The 20,348-nt window shown below is 35.7% G+C and overlaps 1 protein-coding gene across 3 annotated transcripts in view; it reads right to left on the bottom strand.

Annotated features, from left to right (window-relative positions):
* The window catches only part of ITGAV (integrin subunit alpha V), a 93,448-nt gene that overhangs the window by 39,139 nt on the left and 33,961 nt on the right, over positions 1-20,348 (bottom strand). For 2 of the 3 annotated variants that reach the window (XM_025404084.1, XM_025404086.1), the window contains exons 4-12: positions 17,345-17,459; positions 12,054-12,115; positions 9,272-9,317; positions 6,115-6,240; positions 5,211-5,255; positions 3,707-3,750; positions 3,562-3,618; positions 1,123-1,175; positions 173-375 (exon numbers count right to left, since the gene is read on the bottom strand). In XM_025404084.1, the coding sequence (XP_025259869.1) occupies positions 173-375; positions 1,123-1,175; positions 3,562-3,618; positions 3,707-3,750; positions 5,211-5,255; positions 6,115-6,240; positions 9,272-9,317; positions 12,054-12,115; positions 17,345-17,459 (751 nt within the window). The remainder of the gene's footprint in view (positions 1-172; positions 376-1,122; positions 1,176-3,561; positions 3,619-3,706; positions 3,751-5,210; positions 5,256-6,114; positions 6,241-9,271; positions 9,318-12,053; positions 12,116-17,344; positions 17,460-20,348) is intronic. The other variant, XM_025404085.1, reaches the window with a different exon arrangement.

The raw sequence follows: 20,348 nt of genomic DNA, 5'->3' as shown, positions 1-20,348 counted from the left end.
TTTAAAGAAAAATAGCAATCTGTCTTTAAATTTGGGGTGTTACTCACTGACACACAATCCACCTTTCCAGGAAGGAGATTTGCTTGTGTAGACTCCTACAGATGGAGTTACAGGACTTTTCCAGGGGGACACAGAAAATCAGGGACTTGCAGCTGCTAAACTTTGATCTTACCATTGAAACCATCCTGGTCCAGATCTCCCAAAGGAGCGATGGCACTGCCAAACCGTGCAAAGACCTCAAACCCATTCAGCTTTGTTGTCTGGAAGTCTCCTGAAGCTCTCTGTAGAGACACTGAGACCTGCCCCACCTCCTGGAGTTTGCCATCAGAGCCACGATCCATGAAGAGAGGTGCTCCAATAAACACATCTGCATAACTAAAAGAACAGAATCTTCTCACCAAAGCAAGATCACATTTCATATCTTAGTAGGCATTTTCTTTCTTATTACAACTCACTTTTCCTCTTTCTGCATCTCTCACACCCACAGTGAAACACAAAATGATTACCAGAGCACCCATTTCAAATTCAAACCTTCCTTTAATTCTTTTAAGAAACTATGAGTAATTCATACAATTATTTGTTCATGTTATAAAAGCTACTGAAAAAAACAGAACATACATAGAGGTTTTCTTTTTTTTTTTTCTATTTTATTTTATTTTATTTTATTTTTGAGACGGATCTCATTCTGTCTCCCAGGCTGGAGTGCAGTGGCGTGATCTCGGCTCACTGCAAGCTCCGCCTCTTGGGTTCATGCCATTCTCCTGCCTCAGCCTCCAGAGTAGCTGGGACTACAGGCGCCTGCCACCACGCCCGGCTAAATTTTTGTATTCCTAGTACAGACGGGGTTTCACTGTGTTAGCCAGGATGGTCTCGATCTCCTGACCTTGTGATCCGTCCACCCTGGCCTCCCAAAGTGCTGGGATTACAGGCATGAGCCACCACACCCGGCCACAAACATAGAGGTTTTCTAGAATTCATGATTAAGGTTGCTTCAAATTGTTTCCTTAAACAAAAAGATTAGCAGAAAAGGAATACAAAAACAGCAGAAAAAAATGTTTAGTTTGAGTAAAGTATTCATAAACATGAGAAGATAACTTTCTGGAAACATTTTTTTAAACTTACTCATCTCCATTAATGTCAGTGGCAGCTACAGAAAACCCGAAATATGCAGCCATCTGGATGAAAAGATGAAAATGAAATGTTTATATTTCATTCAATTAGTTTAGACAATTAACATTTGTAAGATATGTACCAAATAGAAAGGGTTATTTTTTTTCTCTGCATATAGTGCTTCAATCTAAATGTCTTGTCTTTTGTTTATTCTACCAACACAATGACAATCAGGTAATGAGGCTTGTTGTTTTCCTAGATACAATATATTCCTAGGACACAATATATTACATGTATATCATTCCAGTGTTGTTGACATATGACATTTAAGTCTAAGGACTATCAATTCTCCTTGGGCCTACCCTATTATCTCCCTTTCTCTCCATTTCCCAAAACATATCAGACACAAGCACACCAACAAAGATATATAGTCACAGACAAATGTTGTGATTGAACCCAACAAGTTTTATATGGATGCCTATGTCATGAGGTTAAGAAATAATTATTCATAATAGATAATAATTGGCTCCCCTATGTGAAACTACTACTACTGTTTAAAAATTACTATTTGGAAAGATATTGAAAGGAGCTCATTTTTGTGTCATACCTCTATCGATTACTTGCCACATGGTTTTGCTTTTGAATTACACACAGTACAAATGTGTTTGGGTTTATTATGAGCTTATAATGCACAGGGAGCAGAAATGTCCTTTTCCCTACCACAGGACACCACTGGCTTTCATAGGGTGAGCAGCTTAGCTGTAAATAAATGTGAAAAAGGAAAGCTCTAAAGAGAGCTCAAAGTGCAAAACAAAACTAAAAGAGATGACAGATTAAATACAAAGTAAGGTGAAAAATGAGTCAACAAACCAAACAAGGAAAGTTAGCAATGCTTCTCAAATTTGATTGGCTCAGCTATCAAGAGAGAATGATAAGGGAGATTCCTACATTATCTATTTTGGGTTGATACAGTGTAATTGGGAAAATGAAAGGTGTGTTCTGTTTTAAATGACAAGATCAAAGCTGATGAAATAAAACATACTGTGCTTGGGGTACAAGGTTGATGTGCTGACTAGAGTGTAACAGAATAATATTCATGGGCCTTAGTGACCTACAGTGTTTGGCTTGGAAGTGTAAAGAAAGGATGGCATTTACTGAGACACATTTTGTCCCGGGCACTATGATTCAAATGTTTTCTTTTGATTCTCACAACTGTCCCATGAGGAAGTTGCCAGCATCCCTATTTTTATAAATAAGGAACCAAATTTTCAGCAGCAAATACCTTATCCAATGCAATAACAGACTGAGCATGGAAAACCCAGGTTTGTACCCATATAAAAGCCAAGTTTCCCACTCCTCTCTAGTCACCCCCACTTCCCAATAGTAGAAGAAGAATAAAGCAAGTATCACTGACTGCATGCAGTAGGATCCAGACTCATACATAGTCACCAGACAGGAGAAGCTGCTTGAGCTGGAGAAGTCACAACTGAACAAAGGGAACACCCCTGCAGCAACCCTAACTGCCTGTCAACTGCAGGGCTCCCCAGGTTGTGCCTCAATCCTGACTGCCACAGAAATGGGAAGAGGTTTCTGGGGACCATGAGTCTAGTCAGTCATCCTATCAATCCTATCCCAAAGCCCAACAATCTCAAGTGAACAAAAAGGCTTGGATCCCAGATCTGCAAGCTTTGAGAAAGATTTTTCTCTACCTACTGTTTAAATTTTTCTTCATCATTACCAACTTATGGTATAATTATCTGAGACATACAACAGAGAATATTATAAAATGCCTGACCTTGCAGATAATGTCTAATACTTAAAAAGCACTAGCATTTTTTAGCTGAGAAATATCTTATTTCATGTAGGACAAATGAAGTTCACTTGTAATATCTATAATACATACCTGTGCCATGCTTTCTGTTGCATCTAATAAAATTATAAGGCATAGATTATCCTTAGAAAAGAATTTAATGTTACCAGTAAAGAAAAAGAAAGTCTTTGTGGTTTTGTGTGTATGTGATGTTGTATTTCCTAAAAAAACAAAAAGGCAGACAAAAACAAGCCAAAATATCCAAATTACTTTGGCTAAAGCAAAGATGAAATATGTAAAGCCCATCTTATATGTAGAATATTGAATGTTATGGAATCATTAAATCATTCTGATACTGCCAAAGAAAGTTTTAAGACATTAGGAAACTCTGATAATAAAATATTGAGTGAAAAAGGCAAGACAAAATGAAAAATACAGAGTAAACCAATTTTTGTTTATACACACACACACACACTCAAAAGAAAAATGATAATAGTTTGACCAAAATGATAAGAGTTGGATGAATTATCTATTTGATGAGATTATAGTTCACTTTTACACTTTTATATTTCACAAATCTACTCCAATGAGTACATGTGGCCTTTATAGTGGGAGAGGGCGATCATATTCTGGAAGCATACCTGATCGCCAGTAAAATTGTATATGGAGGACATGTTCTTCCCATCATAAATATAAACCTGTGAAGGAAAAACAGAAATATATGAAATCCAGTAAAATAGAAGATAACTTAGAGATTTTAAAAAAAATACCTTTTAACTGTCCTACCATTCCCAAAGTCCTTGCTGCTCTTGGAACTCCTGAAACAAAGTCTGAAACAAAAAAACAAATTATTCATTTTTTAAGACAACACTGGAAGTTGCAGACAAGAAGTGACTATATCAGCAAGCTTTAAGTTTTACTACTTCAGTTCAAAACAAACAATCGATTTAGAAAAACTGGTACTCTGTAATAAATAGCCCAGCATATTTAAACTATAAAATCAAAATTTACCAAATACAAATTCTTGAAGGCTCTCAAACATATGCAAATAAGCCTTCAAGTCATTTGTAATACTGTTAAACAAGAATAGACAAGATAAAGTAACCTAAGAACAAAGAAAAACTAAATGTACAGTAATGAAAAATAATACAGAGCAAACTGAAGTGGGGTAGATATGGCCGTGGCACAGAAATGTGATCAAAATCTGGTAAAGTCTGTGATTCCGAAATGGAGCTCTGAAGGAAGATGGATGGACAATGAGAGGATGGGATAATAACGGTACAGAGATGGCCCAGAAGGCAACAAAGGATGCCTAACGAAAGAAGAAACTAAGCCTCTCCCAGAGGAATGAATTTGCTGAAGGCAAGGAGGAAAACGCTAAAGAAATGACTAACAGTGTTGGGGGCTAAAAGGCAGCAGAAAGGAAAGGCACTGAAGCCAAGTGTAACCATCTCAATTTCAGCAGCCACTAGAAGTTGTTTAGCACAGACCTAGCCTGGACTCTCGCCAGTGTGCCAACATCTCTCTCATTTCTTCTGTTATATTCCATAACAATGGTTTAAAACTGCTTAAAATTTTCTTTTTTTCTTTTTTTTGAGACAGGGTCTCGGCTCTGTCACCCAGGCTGGAGTGCAGTGGCAGGTGCAATCCCAGTTCATGGTGGCTTCAACCTCCTTGGGCTCTGGCGATCCTCCCACCTCAGCCTCCTGAGTATCTGGACACTGGTGTGCATCACTGCCCCCAGTTAATTTTTGTATTTTTTCTAGAGGCTTGATTTTGCCATGTTGTCCAGACTGTTCTCGAATTCCAGGGCTCAAGGGATTCACTCGCCTTGGCCTCCCAAAGTGCTGAGATTACAGGCTTGAGCCACAGCACCCAGCCGCTCAAACTGCTTAAAATTTTCTTTTTTTTTTTTTTTGAGACAGGGTCTCGGCTCTGTCACCCAGGCTGGAGTGCAGTGGCAGGCGCAATCACAGCTCATGGCAGCTTCAACGTCCCTGGGCTCTGGCGATCCTCCCACCTCAGCCTCCTGAATATCTGGACACTGGTATGCGTCACCGTGCCCAGCTAATTTTTGTATTTTTTCTAGAGGCTGGATTTTGCCATGTTGTCCAGACTATTCTCGAGCTCCAGGGCTCAAGGGATCCACTCGCCTTGGCCTCCCAAAGTGCTGAGATTACAGGCTTGAGCCACAGCACCCAGCCGCTCAAACTGTTCAAAAATTTCAATGCCACATGTTTCAAATGCTTAATCTAATTTTTTTAAAGATTATAGTTCGAGAACTTCATACCATCTATGCCATCACCATTGAAATCTCCGACAGCCACAGAGTAACCTAAACAGGAAACCAAAGGGGAGGAGCGTCAGGACAAGGAAGTTATCTTCAGCAGGCTTGTTGAGTAAGCATTCCTTGAAAATATTTTCAAGAAACTCCTTTAATTATGTAATATTTTGTCCCCTAGTCATAACAGATTCATATGTATATGACACATAAATTTTAAATGAAACAACTCAGTTAAATACTCAAATAGGCTATTGTTATTATAAAACTACAATTGTCTTATTAACTTTACAAAGGAGTCTGTTAAAAATGGCAAATTTACAATTCATCAAAAAGAAGCAACAAATAAATTCTCTCAGCAAGTACTATTTCTGTCATATATGACTTGTTTTAATATATCAGAAAGAAATTTAAAGAGAGAACACATGTTAATAAGTCCTAAAGACCAAAACTTTTATTTAACATCATGAATAAAACTTCAGGAGTTCGAATGCCTCCATTTGAATCTCTGAACAGCAAGTTACAAGCGAATGACTTTGGGCAAGTTATTTTGTATCTCAGTGCCTTGGTGTTTTCACCTACAAAATGAGAATAATACAATATGCTTGACTTGTGAGGATTAAATGAGCGAATACAAATCAAGTCACCTTGAGGAATGCCCAGAACACAGTAAGCATATCTTAAAAGCTAGCTATTATTATTATCACTGCACAAATAATCGCTCTCTTCAATTTCAATTACTGAAATGTAACATAACCAAAGTACTCATTAACAATTTGAAATTGTATATTCTGTATGTTTTAAAAAATCCTAATCTATTTCACATAAAATATTTTTCTGCTTAGAAGACCATAAGCAGATAAAAGCAAATATACCACAATTCCAAAAATGAGTAAATTTTGGTTTTACCTACCCAAATAACTGTCATCAAAAATAGCTTGTGCAGTCCGAGTTGCTAATTGGTTATTATACTTGATGCTGTAAACATTGGGGTCATATTTAGATACGATTTCTGCCACTTGATCCGAAATAAGCTGACCTAAAAAGAAGTATATAGATGTGTGTATATATATAAAATAAATAACCTTTGAATGGGATCTTTATGATTTTATGATGCAGATAATGTACCTGCATAAGAAAACAATATTAGATATTAGTGCTTCTAATTATTAGCCTTACATAATTCTCCTTGACCATACTCAATTTGAAAATGGATATTCTTAACTTAAAATTATTTCTGTTTAAGCCAGTACTTAAAATCAGTCTCCGTTAATAAAAATTTAAGAAAACAGGATTTGTCTTAAACCACTAGAAAGCAATGTTAAATATATGGAATAATGAAATCAAAGGCTATCACCCAACTAATCCATTAAAACATGAAAAATTTACTGACACAATACTGTTACCTTTATCATCAGAATGACTGCTTCAATTGATAACTTTTTAACTAGTAATTTAAACATCTTTAGGAAACAACCTGAATGGATGAGTTCACCTTTGTTCACAACCTTGTTATTAAGTAGACAAGAAATCTAGATGACTACACAAAAATCAGCTTGCCCTCCATGCCAAGAAAGGATAGCTGGTTTATTAAATGTTATCTCCACAATATGGATACAATAATCTCTTATCATTCCTGCTGTTTTAGAAAGAAATGTGTAACAGCTAACATTTTCAGTCCTGTTCCCATCTGTTCAGTCACAGAGATTGAATCTACAGGACAGAAACACTTTCTCTGTCTTTATCACTACTTTATCATCTGGGCTTAAGCAGTACCAAGAACATATGAAATTCAATAAACATTTCCTGAATCGAAGAACAGAGGAAAATTCATTATTTCTTCTGAATAAAACATTATTATTTTCCCCATTCTAACAACTACAATTCTGAGATCTGTGGAAAAATTCATTCTAACGTACTTATCCAGGGTGACATCTGCTGATTTTAATGTTATTAAAACAAAATACTATCTGCCAATTCACTGAGTCTGCTAGCTATATATTACATAAAACTTGTAATAAAATTTTAATAAATATATTAATAGTACCTCTCTGTCCTAATTTATTACTGTGTCCTAATTATTGCACATTCCTATTTATATTATTCTTATTTATGCAATACCTATGACATTAAAAAAAAATTCATACATGTTCACAGCTATAGCTCTTAAAAAGACAGAGTTAACAAGTAGTCCTAACTGAGAATCACAAAATTTAGTTTCCTTGACAGTTTTGCTTCCTAGGCATCCGCATCAGATACTTCCTTCCCCTCCACTGAATGACATAGTCAGCAATAAAGAAGAAAAATAAATCTGTATTTCTATACCTAACTAGAAAGTATTAATATCCCCTATTTTCTCATATGTACTTTAGAACTGCTATTTTTGTTGTAAAACAGTAAAACTCAATTATAATTTTTTTAAATCATTTTATTTCCCAATAGATGTATAATCCATAGAAATTCCAATTTTTCAGTTTTGCTATGTTTTAGAAAGAGACAGGGATCACATTCTGATCCCTGTCTGTGATGCCTGAATTTTCTCTTTTTTTATTCCCTCCTTTGCCTTCTCTTTCAACATTTTACTTATTCCTATTTTTCATTCCTTCTTATTCTCCTTCCATTCTGTCATCCTCCAGCAAATCTCCTTCTTTAGCTTCCCTCTCCACAAGACAAAAGCAAGCATGAGTTTTTCTACAAAGAAGCAATTCAGGAAAGCATAGTGTAGAATACAAGAGTAAAATTTGAAACTTTCAAGTCAATACAGTCAAAGGATTTCTAATTCTTCCAAACACTGACAATGCTTGAATATCAGAATGCTAATACAAAATAGTTCAACTTATAAATAGTACTTTTTAGCAGAAACTAAACATGTCAATATATTAATGAGATAAATAACTGTATATCTCTAATGATACACAAAGAAAGCAAATATTCAGTTATCTATTTTCAAACTGTCAGCAATAATCTGTTGTACATATATTCGAATGACAATTTAATTAGGCCTCCCAGAATGACTGAAGAATAATATAATAATGTATCTTTATATCAATGCCAGTTTAACATTTTTTAAAAACCTAATAAGATTCTCTAATTTTATTTTATTTTATATATGTATTTTGAGACAGAGTGTCTCTCTGTTGCCCAGACTGGAGTACAGTGGTATGATCTTGGCTCACTACAACTTCCTTCTCCTGGGTTCAAGTGATTCTCTTGCCTCAGCCTCCTGAGTAGCTGGGATTACAGGCCCCCACCACCATGCCCAGCTAATATGTGTATTTTTAGTAGAGACAGGGTTTCACCATGTTGGCCAGGTTGGTCTCTAACTCCTGACCTCAGGTGATCGCCTACCTTGATCTCCCAAAGTGCGGGGATTACAGGCGTGGGCCACCACACCTGGCTTTATTTTTTAATTTTTTATTTTTTTGGCAGAGACAGGGTCTCACTTTGCTGCCCAGGCTGGTTGTGAACTCCTGGCGTCAAGTGAGCCTCCCGCCTCAGCTTCCCAAAGTGCTGGCATTACAGGCATGAGTCAGGGCACCCAGAAAAGATCTTCAATTTTTAGGAAGTCCACAAACACCTAGAGATCATTCTCAATATCAGTAATAAGAAAATAATCACTTAAATATCCTAACGAGCAACTTCAAAATACTTTCAAAACCTGCAACTTTTAGAATGCTACAGTTGGCCTATACAGATTGGTTTTGCACACTGCCTAATGATTGTTTCATGGCCCCTAGAGTATAGATATGAAGAAGTATATATCACACACAATAAAAATAAATTACTTAAAATTACTATATATATTTACTTTTAAAATATATTTAACATAAAAGTATGTATTTACTCTAAGTATTTAGTTTATTTTCTTCTAGGAATATACACACATTTAATATATATGATATATGTTATATTCTTTTAAAAAACACTGTGTAAAATGGAGTGTTTGTATACTTTAATTGTATTTCCATTTCTTTCTTTAAAATAATTTGTAAAATGTCATAGGCATACAATAAGCCAGGTGAATCAGTGACACATAGTCAATAATTGTAATTTAAAAAATATTAACCTACCTTGCCAATAAAAGCTACCAGGACCACCAAGAAGTACTCTGTCAGCCTAGATGAAATCACACAACAAAAAGGTATATATTTAAAGAACAAGTATCTCTCAAAATAGAAATCAATGAAAAACATAAGATATATATGTATTTGTATATATGACTGACCAATACAGTAATGTATCTTTATATCACTACCAGGTTAATTAAGATGCTTTCCCCCCCCCCCTCCCCGTATAAACAAGGTCTTCCCTCACCCAGGCTGTTCTCAAACTCCTGGCTTTAAGCAATCTTCCCAGCTCAGCCTCTTAAAGTGTTGAGTCTTATATGTACCTGTCTATCTGTCTGTCTGTCTATCTATCTATCTAATCTATATTAAGGCAAACAAAATCATAAATCTCAAATTCATCTAACTCAGTTTCAGTGGTTTGCACTGTATCTTTTCTAAAACAAAATTTAAAAGAAAAGTTATAATGTATTCATTTAATATATGAAAATATACAACTTCTTGTGGATCTTGGCTGCTTCACATATTTGAAATGAGGTACTAATGCAATGTATTATCAGGTTACAATTTTTTAAAGTCACTTCTTAATTTTGTATATTAAATTTGTGACTACATATAGCAAATTTTCTTTCTATAATCACTGAAGAATTTTCTGCTAAAGGAAATACTTTTAGTGTCTCAGATCTAAACAGGAGTGAAGTTCAGAATAAAATTTTCAGGGTGTATTATACATATACAAATTATGCTTGCCTAGCATTTCTTACATTTAACTAACTAAAAGTGTCTAATTCTAGGTATATTGTGTTTGAGCACAATATTTTAGAAATCTCTTCTTGCTGGAGGTAAGATACATTTTTTTCCCCTCCAAATGTACATATAGCCCTTCCAAGTTTTCAACAGACAATATTTTGCCTTGGCTATGTAAAAGACACTTCTAAGTCATCTGCCCTAAAAATACACCCTTTTCTCAGAAATGTGTTTAAGAAGGTGAACACCTAATTTAGCAATGACTTTCACAGTATGAGAGTACTTTTGGGGTTATGGTTGTATAGGCATAAATACAGAAAAGATGGACATTATATATTTTAAAAATATATAATACCTATTTGGAAATGTATCATACAAGTTTAAACCAAATATTTATTAATATACTTTATCTCCGGCTTACTTACATTCTGAATTTTGAGTAATATAGTATGAAATTTAGAGTATTAAAAACAAATTACCTAGTAAGGAGAGTTAACTATAATTATCAGTACCTAGTCTAGAAAAAAATTAATAAAATACAAATACAGATAAAATATAATTTTTTTTTTTTTTTTTTGAGACGGAGTCTTGCTCTGTCGCCCAGGCTGGAGTGCAGTGGCCGGATCTCAGCTCACTGCAAGCTCCGCCTCCCGGGTTTACGCCATTCTCCTGCCTCAGCCTCCCGAGTAGCTGGGACTACAGGCGCCGGCCACCGCGCCCGGCTAGTTTTTCGTATTTTCAGTAGAGACGGGGTTTCACCGTGTTAGCCAGGATGGTCTCGATCTCCTGACCTCGTGATCCGCCCGTCTCGGCCTCCCAAAGTGCTGGGATTACAGGCTTGAGCCACCGCGCCCGGCCTGTAATTTGTTTTTAAAAATTGAGATGAGGTCTTGCTCTGTTGCTCAGGCTGGAATGCAGTGGCATGAACATGGCTCAATGCAGCCTCACTCACTGCAGTTCAAGCAATCTTCATGCCTTAGCCTCCCAAATAGCTGGGACCACAAGCACATGTCACCATGCCTGGCTAATTGTTAATTCTTTGTGGAGATGGTGTCCCACTATGTTGCTCAGGCTGGTCTCCTGGGCTCAAGTGATCCTCCTACCTCAGCCTCCCAAAGTGCTGGGACTACTGGCATGAGCCACCGCACCCAGCCTACAAATTTTTAAAATAAGAAAAATGCTTTATTAGTTCTTATGCATCATATTATTTCAATTTCAGTTGTTTTCATACATTTAAGGCACTTCTCTTTGCTCACATTTCTAAGAAAGCCTACATATAAGCTTTCTAAGGAAGGGCTACACACAATCAATCAACATATTTTTTAGATTTCTCTAGAAAGAATACTCTCAATTTGATATTCAAAATGTGCATACTTCCCCACCATCAAAATAAATAAACACACAAAAGAAAAGTAAATAAAGAAAAGTACTTCAGAAAATTTACCTTTGAACATTTAAATGGAATTCTTATTTTCAGAAAATAGATTAAAAATATCAATTCTGAAGAGAATATTAATTTAGTTAAAAATATATAGAGCCCTGCCTATGAGATTTCTTACAATTATTACACATTACATAAGTGAAGTCAGCTTCACTTAGTGCCTATAGGCACATAATAGATGGCAAACATGCATGTTTTCCAGCTTTTATGTAACTCTAATTTTGTAATAAAGCTCTCATTAACAGCTTTTGTAAGAAAAACAATTTTAATTAAAAATATAGAACTTTAATATGCTATAAATTCATATAACTGGAAATGTTAATATTAAGTCATAATAGTTACCTATCATTTACTGAGGAGATTGTCTACTTTCCTCCATTCCCAGAGTGATGGGGGATGTCTCCCTATTTCAAATAAGCAATGTTTACTAGGGAGGGAATAATATAAGACAAAGAATGTCAAAATGAATGGATCGTTTTATTAACTGTTTTCATTAAAGAGGTAACAGCTGTAAAGGGGCTGAGCGACCAGTTTATTTTTAACCACAGTTTAGTCAGTAAGGTAGGTCTGAATCTCTTTCAGTCTTAAATGAGAACTTACTTTAGTAAAATCAATGCTGAATCCTCCTTGACAAAATCCCTGTCCATCAGCATCAATATCTTCTAAAATAAAAAGATTGGAAATATACACAAACCCAAAACAAAGAACACAAAACAAAACATGAGAAAACCTGGTATCACTAGAATCATAAGATAATGTACTATTTTCTGAGAGTGGTCATTCACTCGGGCACTTAGTTATTACCACATTCCAAGAGAGTGAGTATGCTTGTTTATCAGCACCATTTACTCAGATATGGAAACAAAGATTAAATACCTGAACCAGTCACCAGAGAACAAAGAAACCAACTAAAATGATAAATTTCAAACCCTTTTTTTATCCACAATCCACAAAAAGATTATAATTTATATCACAACCCAACACACATTGTGTGTATAAAACATATAGAGACAACTTAAAATCTTACGAAACAATATTTGTATTATTGCATAGAATACACTCTAACATTTGCTATTTTATTTCATTCTATTTTTTTAGAAAAACTATTGCGGTTGTGACCTACTCCACTGATTCCATAAAACACTAACAAGGTGTGATCTGCAAGTTAAAAGTTCTGATCTGAAATTCCTTTCTTCCTATTACCCTAAGACCTTTGTTATTATTAATAGCAGCAAAGAGATACATACACACCTATACATTATAGCCAACAACAAAGATGAATAACATAGCTCAGAATTTCAGGAAATGGACAGACCAGAACTTAATGCTCTTCAAAAAGTAAAATATAAAGCTCTCCTCACATGTTTAGTATGGAGATCTAATTAAAGCAACCATCTTTTCATGACACTTTCGGGTATTTTCCAACCATAGTAGGCTCAATAGTTTTGCTCTCGTGTAGTTGTTCCCTTTTTAGTAGTTCTCACAGAAAGGGACTAATTCTGAGCAATTAGCCAATTAATTTAAATTAATTTAAATCATGAGCAATACAGTACCTAGAACACATGTAAGGATGAATCTGAACACTTCCCCCTTATTTTACTTTGAGGATAACAAAGAACAATGGAAAACACTATCCTTCAGTTATCAAAGATTTACTGTGGCCAATGTTACAAATACATTAAAAAGTTGTACTGTTACTTTATTTGCCACCCAAATACAGGAACCAAAAATATCTGTTTTCAGTCATAAGGACAAACCTCTAAGGACTTCTGCCAAATAATCCCATCAGAAATTTTGAACCCATTTTTAAAACCTGGAAACTGCCCAAAGATTACATATTTAATATCTAAATTTTTTTAAAGTTTTTTTTTTTTTTTTTTTTTTTTTTTTCAGAAAATAGCCTCAAGAGTATAATGCTAAACCAACGTAAATTTTTCTAACCAAAAGGGAGTGGGAAAATGTGGGGCTGGGGTTTCCAGCGTCCAGTGAATCAGACTAAGGATTTCTGCTCTAACCTCAAGTTAGAGCAAGTCAGCTATTTATTTCCTTTATTCAAGTTGCATCTGGGGAACTATTTCAAGCTATTTATAAAGACATCCTTTTTTTGATTATCATACTGTACAATTATCTGCTTTATTTGGTCTCCCAGAATATCCAGTTAAAAAGCATGACTGTCCCTTAAAATTTTCTTAACAGGTATATATTAAACTGAGTGCTTTTGCCAATTTAAAGACTTCATGTTGAATGTAAACTATTTTGGTGCAGGCTCTGGTACTTATTCCTGCAGATGGTTAACACTTCTCCCACTTGTTAGGTCTTGTAATGACATTACAAATAGTAATATTATTGATTCTGATAGTAAGATCAGCTAGGGTTTATTAAGCCTTTACTCTGAGTCAGGTATTATGCTAAAGCATTTTACATGACATTATCTTTTTTAAGTCTTTATACCAATCCTGTGAGAGATACTATTATTACTCAATAATTTGTACAGATAATGGAACTGATGCTTAGGGAAATTAGGTAACTTGACCATGGCCAACCAGCTAGTAAATAAGAGAGTGAGACTTGAACCCAGAGGTGCCTATACCACTACACTGCACTGTCTTAATAATATCTTTATCAATCCCTGAGTAATGACAAAGGGAAAGGAAAAGCCAACTAGAAATCATTACTGAGAAAAATCTATGTTCATATAATATTAGCATCAGAAGGCAGACAGAAGGAACAGAAGATTCAGTCTGATCATGGTGTTGAAAGGGTATTCGCATCATATGATTCGTGGCTAGGCAATTTAGAACAGAAGAACATCTGATCTACTGCATAATGTCCTTTGTCATTGCTCAGGAAATGATAAGCATATTGTTGATTTCAGACAGTGCAGTGTAGTGGTGTAGACACGCGTGGGATCAGGTCTATACTCTTATTTACTAGCTGGTTGGCCATGGTGGAGTTACTTAATTTCCCTAAGTAACTTGGCTTTTTGTTTTTTGAGGTTGTTTTTTATGCTTTTGCTAAGAGTTGAGGTTTTATCATGCAGTTATGAAAAAGCTGAAAGCAAATGTAATCAGTAATAAGGTAAGTTAGTAACAGACAGTGAAATTCCTTATCCAGGATGTCCACATAAGTCAGGTTAAAAACAGAACAAACCAACTACCCAAACCACCAAAACAAACAAACAAAAAGAAAAAAACCAAAAGCAAACAAACAAATAAACAAAACAACCCACAATCTGCCACCAAGACAAGCAAAGTTACTAAGAAGTTAGCAATGTAGTCCCACAAAACTGACACCACCTCATAAAACCAATTATTGGTTTGCATAATTTACTGAAGTATGAAACAGATAAAAAAAACACTAAATTTGTATCTCTGAAGTTCTTTGTGTGAATTGGTGTTTTACCAATGATGAAACAAAGGCCCAGAGTGGTTAGGTGAATTACCCACAGCTATAGGTGGATTGTCAGCAGAAAATCAGAATATAACCCAGGTTCTCAGACTTCCACTCCTAAGTCTTCTTCTCTGAACAAGATGCCCTTCATAATTTAGGCCTATAGGTGGTTTAATATTTCAAAGGTTGAATCAAAAAGCATGTACAATAATCAAGGGTTACTGAAAACGCCAGGCCTATTAGAAACAAAGGCATGCACTTTGCTTTTTTGTTTTTTGAGATTGTTCTTTAAGCTTCCCCTAAGATTTCAGGTTTTATTATTTAGATCAGGGTTCAGCAAACTTTTCCTGTAAAAAGCCGAACAGTAAATATTTTAGGCTCATAGTGTAGCAACTCAACTCTCAGAACTCTACTAGATCATTATAGATAACACATCAACAAATGGGTGTGGCTGTATTCCAATAAAACTTTATTCACAAAAAGAGGCCCACAAGCCACAGTTCATTGACCCGATTTGGATACCTTAGAAAATATAGCTTTAAATGACTTTATACTTTCTGTGCCTAAACCAAATAAGAGCATTCTGTGAACAAGGGAATCATCGTTAGAATGCATGTTTTCAGGAGATTTCCATGTATTCTTACATATCAGGAATTATTCAAACCTAGGTCATGAAAGCAGTAGGTATTCTTTATAGAAAAGCTGTGCTTAATACAGAAGCAACTGAAATGGAAAACATTTTCTATTGTGAATAATGTAGAGGAAAGGTTCTTTTGGAATAGACAAACTTAGGTTTAAATCCTCATTTGACCATTCAGAACTTCAACACTGACCTATTCTATATGTACCCTGAAAATAGTGAAAGTCAGTCATAACAGCTACTTCTCTACACGTACTTGATGCTCCAGAGTGGGTGGCTTGCTCCTTTTGTTTACTCCTGCTTCTTTGCACCTCTTTCTGCCCAGAATACCCCTACTCTCAACCCCATGAGATATGGAAATAAAATTGCTTCAACTATGTGAATCTCAGTTCCCACATGCATCAAATGAAAATAAGGGTGTATTGTGTGTGTGTGTACATCATATAAGTAATAAGTAACAAACCTGGCATACAATGGTTAACTCATTCTTCATAGCTATTAAATTATCTTCTCAAATAGGAACATTTTTGCAATAAAGAAATTAAAAATACAAATTTAATCTTCAGATTCTCTACATACTACCAAAGATGACAGTACCATAACCAAAATACCAACATAAAGATGGCAGTACAGATGGCATCCAAGCCCTGAGGATAAAGCCTCAATTTCCCTCATCCTGTGCAGTGTATGTTTTCTAACCTAATTTTTTCTCTTTCCTAACAAACAATACAGATTTGGGCAGGTATCACTCTTTTAATGTTCACTTCCCACTTATAATAGGTAGGATCAAAGTGTTGGGCTAAGAAAATAAGTGTTTATTGAAATAATCTGCAGTTTCCTGTAGGTTTAACTACTTAGAATTTGGAGGACAGAACAGTCCCTTTGACCTGGTGTCACATGTCACCTAACATGGACAAAACAAATATAGGAGTAAGAGTCTTACATGTTGTGCATTTGTTACTAATTTTCTCTAATAAACTATGTGGTGACCAGTGGAACACAAAAAATAATGGCCTAAGGGCTCTAGACATAAACACTATACTACATTTCAGTAATCTATTTTTATGCTTCTGGTACAAGGAAGATCTAAAGTAGTAGCTAATTCAGCAAAGGGTAGCGGGGCACAAAAGGATTGGAATCTCCAAAGGGAAGAGGATGTACAGATTTTGGAAAAGCATAATCAAAATTATAATTGCTTCAAGTCATCTTTAGTCATGATATTAATTCCTTTTGAAATTTCAAGTAATATTAGCAAAGAACATAAAATCCTCTGGATCACCAAAAGGGGGTGGGCTTGGTAGCAGGTTAACAAAGAAACTCTGATTAAGAGCAGGAAAATTCAGAGTCAAGACTCCTGAGTTCGATGTTCATCTTCCTATATAAACTTTGGCTCTTTAAGACATAATATTTTTTACTTTCAACATCATTATTAGTATAAAGCAGGAGTTCTCCAACTTTGGTATCTATCAGAATTGCCTTGCAGAGTCTGTTAAAAATTCAGGTACCCAGGCCTCACCTAGAGCTACTGAATCAGAATCTTTAGTTGTAGGGTCCACATCTTCTCTGTTAGAGAAGCTCAACTGAGCATCTTTTGACTATTAGTCATCAAAAATACAGATTCTTAAAATCATATACGAATGAAGGAAGATGAAAATGAGTTCTTAGAAAAAGTAAGCCTGTTCACTTCACATTTGTAATCTCTTTACCTTAGTAGGATTGTTTTCATTTTGTTCTCATAATATGTCTATATGTTTTTATCACACACACACACACACACACAGACACATGCACACTTTTTTTTTTTAACAAACTAGGCTTCCTACCCCTCTTCTTAAAGGCTGGTACAATATCCTGTACATACGTGATCTGCATGGAGCATACTCAACAGTCTTTGTTCCATCTTGAAGAAAGCATGTTCCAACAGGCTCTCGCTCCTGTTTCAATTCAGTCCTCCAATGGTACAATGGGGCACAGGCCTAAAATCAAAGGTTTAGTCCATGACATAAAGATTTTTTAAAATTTAGTGTTTCAGATGCTTTATACTACTTCAGAATATAACACCACTTTCTCTTTTTTTGAGATGGGGTCCCAGTCTGTTGCCCAGGCTGGAGTGCAGTGACATGATCATGGCTTACTGCAGCCTTGAACCCCTGAGCCCAAGTAATTGGCCTTACCCTCTTGAATAGAATGTGGCATGGGACCACATGTGAATGCCACCATGCCTGGCTAATTTTCTAAAATTTTTTGTAGAAATGGGGTCTCACTATGTTTCCCAGGCTGGTCTCTAACTGAACTCAAGCAATCCTCCTGCCTCAGCCTTCCAACATGCTAGTTGTAAGCTAACACACCCACCACACCTGGCCAACTTGCAAAGCATTCATAGAAATTAATCAAACCTATCCTATACCTTAAATTCCTTATCATAGTGGTAAATAAAGATTTTAAAAGAAGTCTTTGTCTCACATTACTCCGAAGGCCATATTTGTGGTCCAAATTTTTTTTCAAAATAGTTAGAAAAATTGTTATTTCAGGTAGTGTATTTCTTGACGTAATATGCTATGCTAAAGGTAGAGACCAAATTAGGTTTTGAACTAAGTAACACTCATGCATATGGAATATATCCCCTAAATTATACAGCAAATAATTTCTTAAGAGAGCAAAAGAATGTGCAGTATTTACTTTATTTACTTTCCAAAAAAACTGACCTTTTTGTTTTCAGCATTCTAGATTGAAATAGCACGTAGAGTAGCAGAGTAATGAATGCTTTAACAGCATAGTAATCTACCAAATGTGTAACAATTTATTTAGTGAAAAAGGTTTAATTGGTTTTCTATAACACTTTTTGAAGCAAAGTGCGAACATAAGCACTGCAGAACATCAGTACTGACTTATTCTATATGTACCCTGAAAATAGTGAAAGTAGGTCATAGCAGCTACTTCTCTACATGTACTTGATGTTCCAGAGTGGGTAGCCTGCTCCTTTTGCTTACTCCTGCTTCTTTGCACCTCTTTCTACCTAGAATATCTCCACTCTTAACCCAATCCTTCACCTCCAATTGCCGAAATGTGGCACATCCTTTAAAGTCTGCTGAAACTTCACCTCCTAAGCAAATCCTTCCCTATGCAGCATAATTAGATGAAAAAATAAAGGTAATAATAAATACTATGTAAATAATTAAAATAGGCGGAGCGGTCTCTGAGGAAATTAAATTAAAGCTGAAATCTGAATGACAAAGGGCTAGCCAAGTAGAAATCATAAAGACAACTAATACAAGCAGAGGGAACACAAACACTAAGGTACTAACTGAAATGATTTGGAATGTGGAAGAAATAAAGACAAGCCTGGCTTTAGTATGTAAGATGGAGTGAGAGGAGGCCAAAGACATAGTGACTTGTTTTTGGAGATGTTTTTAAGACAGTATGAGCTTGTCATACTTATTCAGAGAGTGATAGAAAGCCACTTGACTGTTTTAATCAAGGTAAAATGCTCTGGTTCACTCTGGTCCTTCTTGCAGTTAGGGTAAGAGAAGCAGCAGCAGGATGAGAAGAGCCATTGCATTGGCCCAAGGGGGTAATGATGGTGGCTTGTTGCAGGGTAGAAATAGTGGACACGTAGATCTACTGATAAATGTGAGATATATTTTTGAGACAGATTGTGAGTGCTCACTAGTGAATAGGGTGGAATAGGGTGGAAAGCCAGGCCTCCTAATAAACTGGGAAATACATATATATATATATATATATATATACACATTATATATATATACACACACATATATATATAATATTATATATATAATAGTATATATAATATTATATATACTATTATATATATATATAATAGTTTTTTATTTGTTTTTCTTCTTTCATGGAAGGAAACAAGAGTCCTATTTTGGCCACGTTCATTTGGAAGCCAAATAGGTAGTCCGGAAATATGACTTCAAGGATCCAGGGAGAATTAAAAGCTAGAGATATAGATTTGGGGATTATACTTACAGCCAAAGGAGAGACTAGGAACCTCTAGGTAAAAGTTGTAGTTAGAAGAAGCAAAGGAAGCTAAATAGAGATCAAGGACACCTCAATATTTGGAAATTGAATGGAAGAGGAGCCATTAAAGGAGACTACAAAAGAGTAGCTAGTAAGATAGGAGAAAAACCAGGAAAATACAGTTCACAGAAACCAAGAGAAGAAAAATTTAGTTAAAAAAAAAAAGGGATGTTGACCATTCTGAATAATGCTGAGAGTGCAAGAAAGATAAAAATAAATACCAGCAGAGAAAACAAAACATAATGGTATGTATGTATGTACATATGTATAAATGCTAGTGGATTTCAGTGACCTGAAAGTCAATGGTGACATAGGAAAGGGAATGTGAAGTAAAGAACTGGGATGGCTACCATAGAAAACATTTCAGAAAGTGTTTGAGAAGAAGAGCAGAGGAATGGACAGCGGCATAGGGGGAGATGAGGGGAAGGAAGGTCGTTACTTCTTTTTCTTTGTTCTGTACCCCACTTCAACATCATGTTGTATTTTCAAAGAGAGGAAGTGGCCGGGCTCGGTGGCTCACGCCTGTAATCCCAACACTTTGGGAGGCCGAGGTGGGTGGATCACCTGAGGTCAGTAGTTATAGACCAGCCTGGTCAATATGGCGAAACCTTGTCTCTACTAAAAATACAAAAATTAGTCAGGCGTGGTGGCAGATGCCTGTAATCTCAGCTACTTGGGAGGCTGCAGCAGGAGAATTGCTTGACCCTGGGAGGCGGAGGTTGCAGTGAGCCGAGATAGCACCACTGCACTCCAGCCTGGGCGACAGAGCAAGACTCCATCTCGGGGGGAAAAAAAAAAAAAAAGGAGAGAGAAAGAGA

The sequence above is a fragment of the Theropithecus gelada genome, chromosome 12 (genome assembly GCF_003255815.1).
Source record: "Theropithecus gelada isolate Dixy chromosome 12, Tgel_1.0, whole genome shotgun sequence".
Taxonomy (NCBI): Eukaryota; Metazoa; Chordata; class Mammalia; order Primates; family Cercopithecidae; genus Theropithecus; species Theropithecus gelada.
Note: the sequence above shows the minus strand (reverse complement) of the source record. Positions and strands in the feature narration are given on the sequence as shown.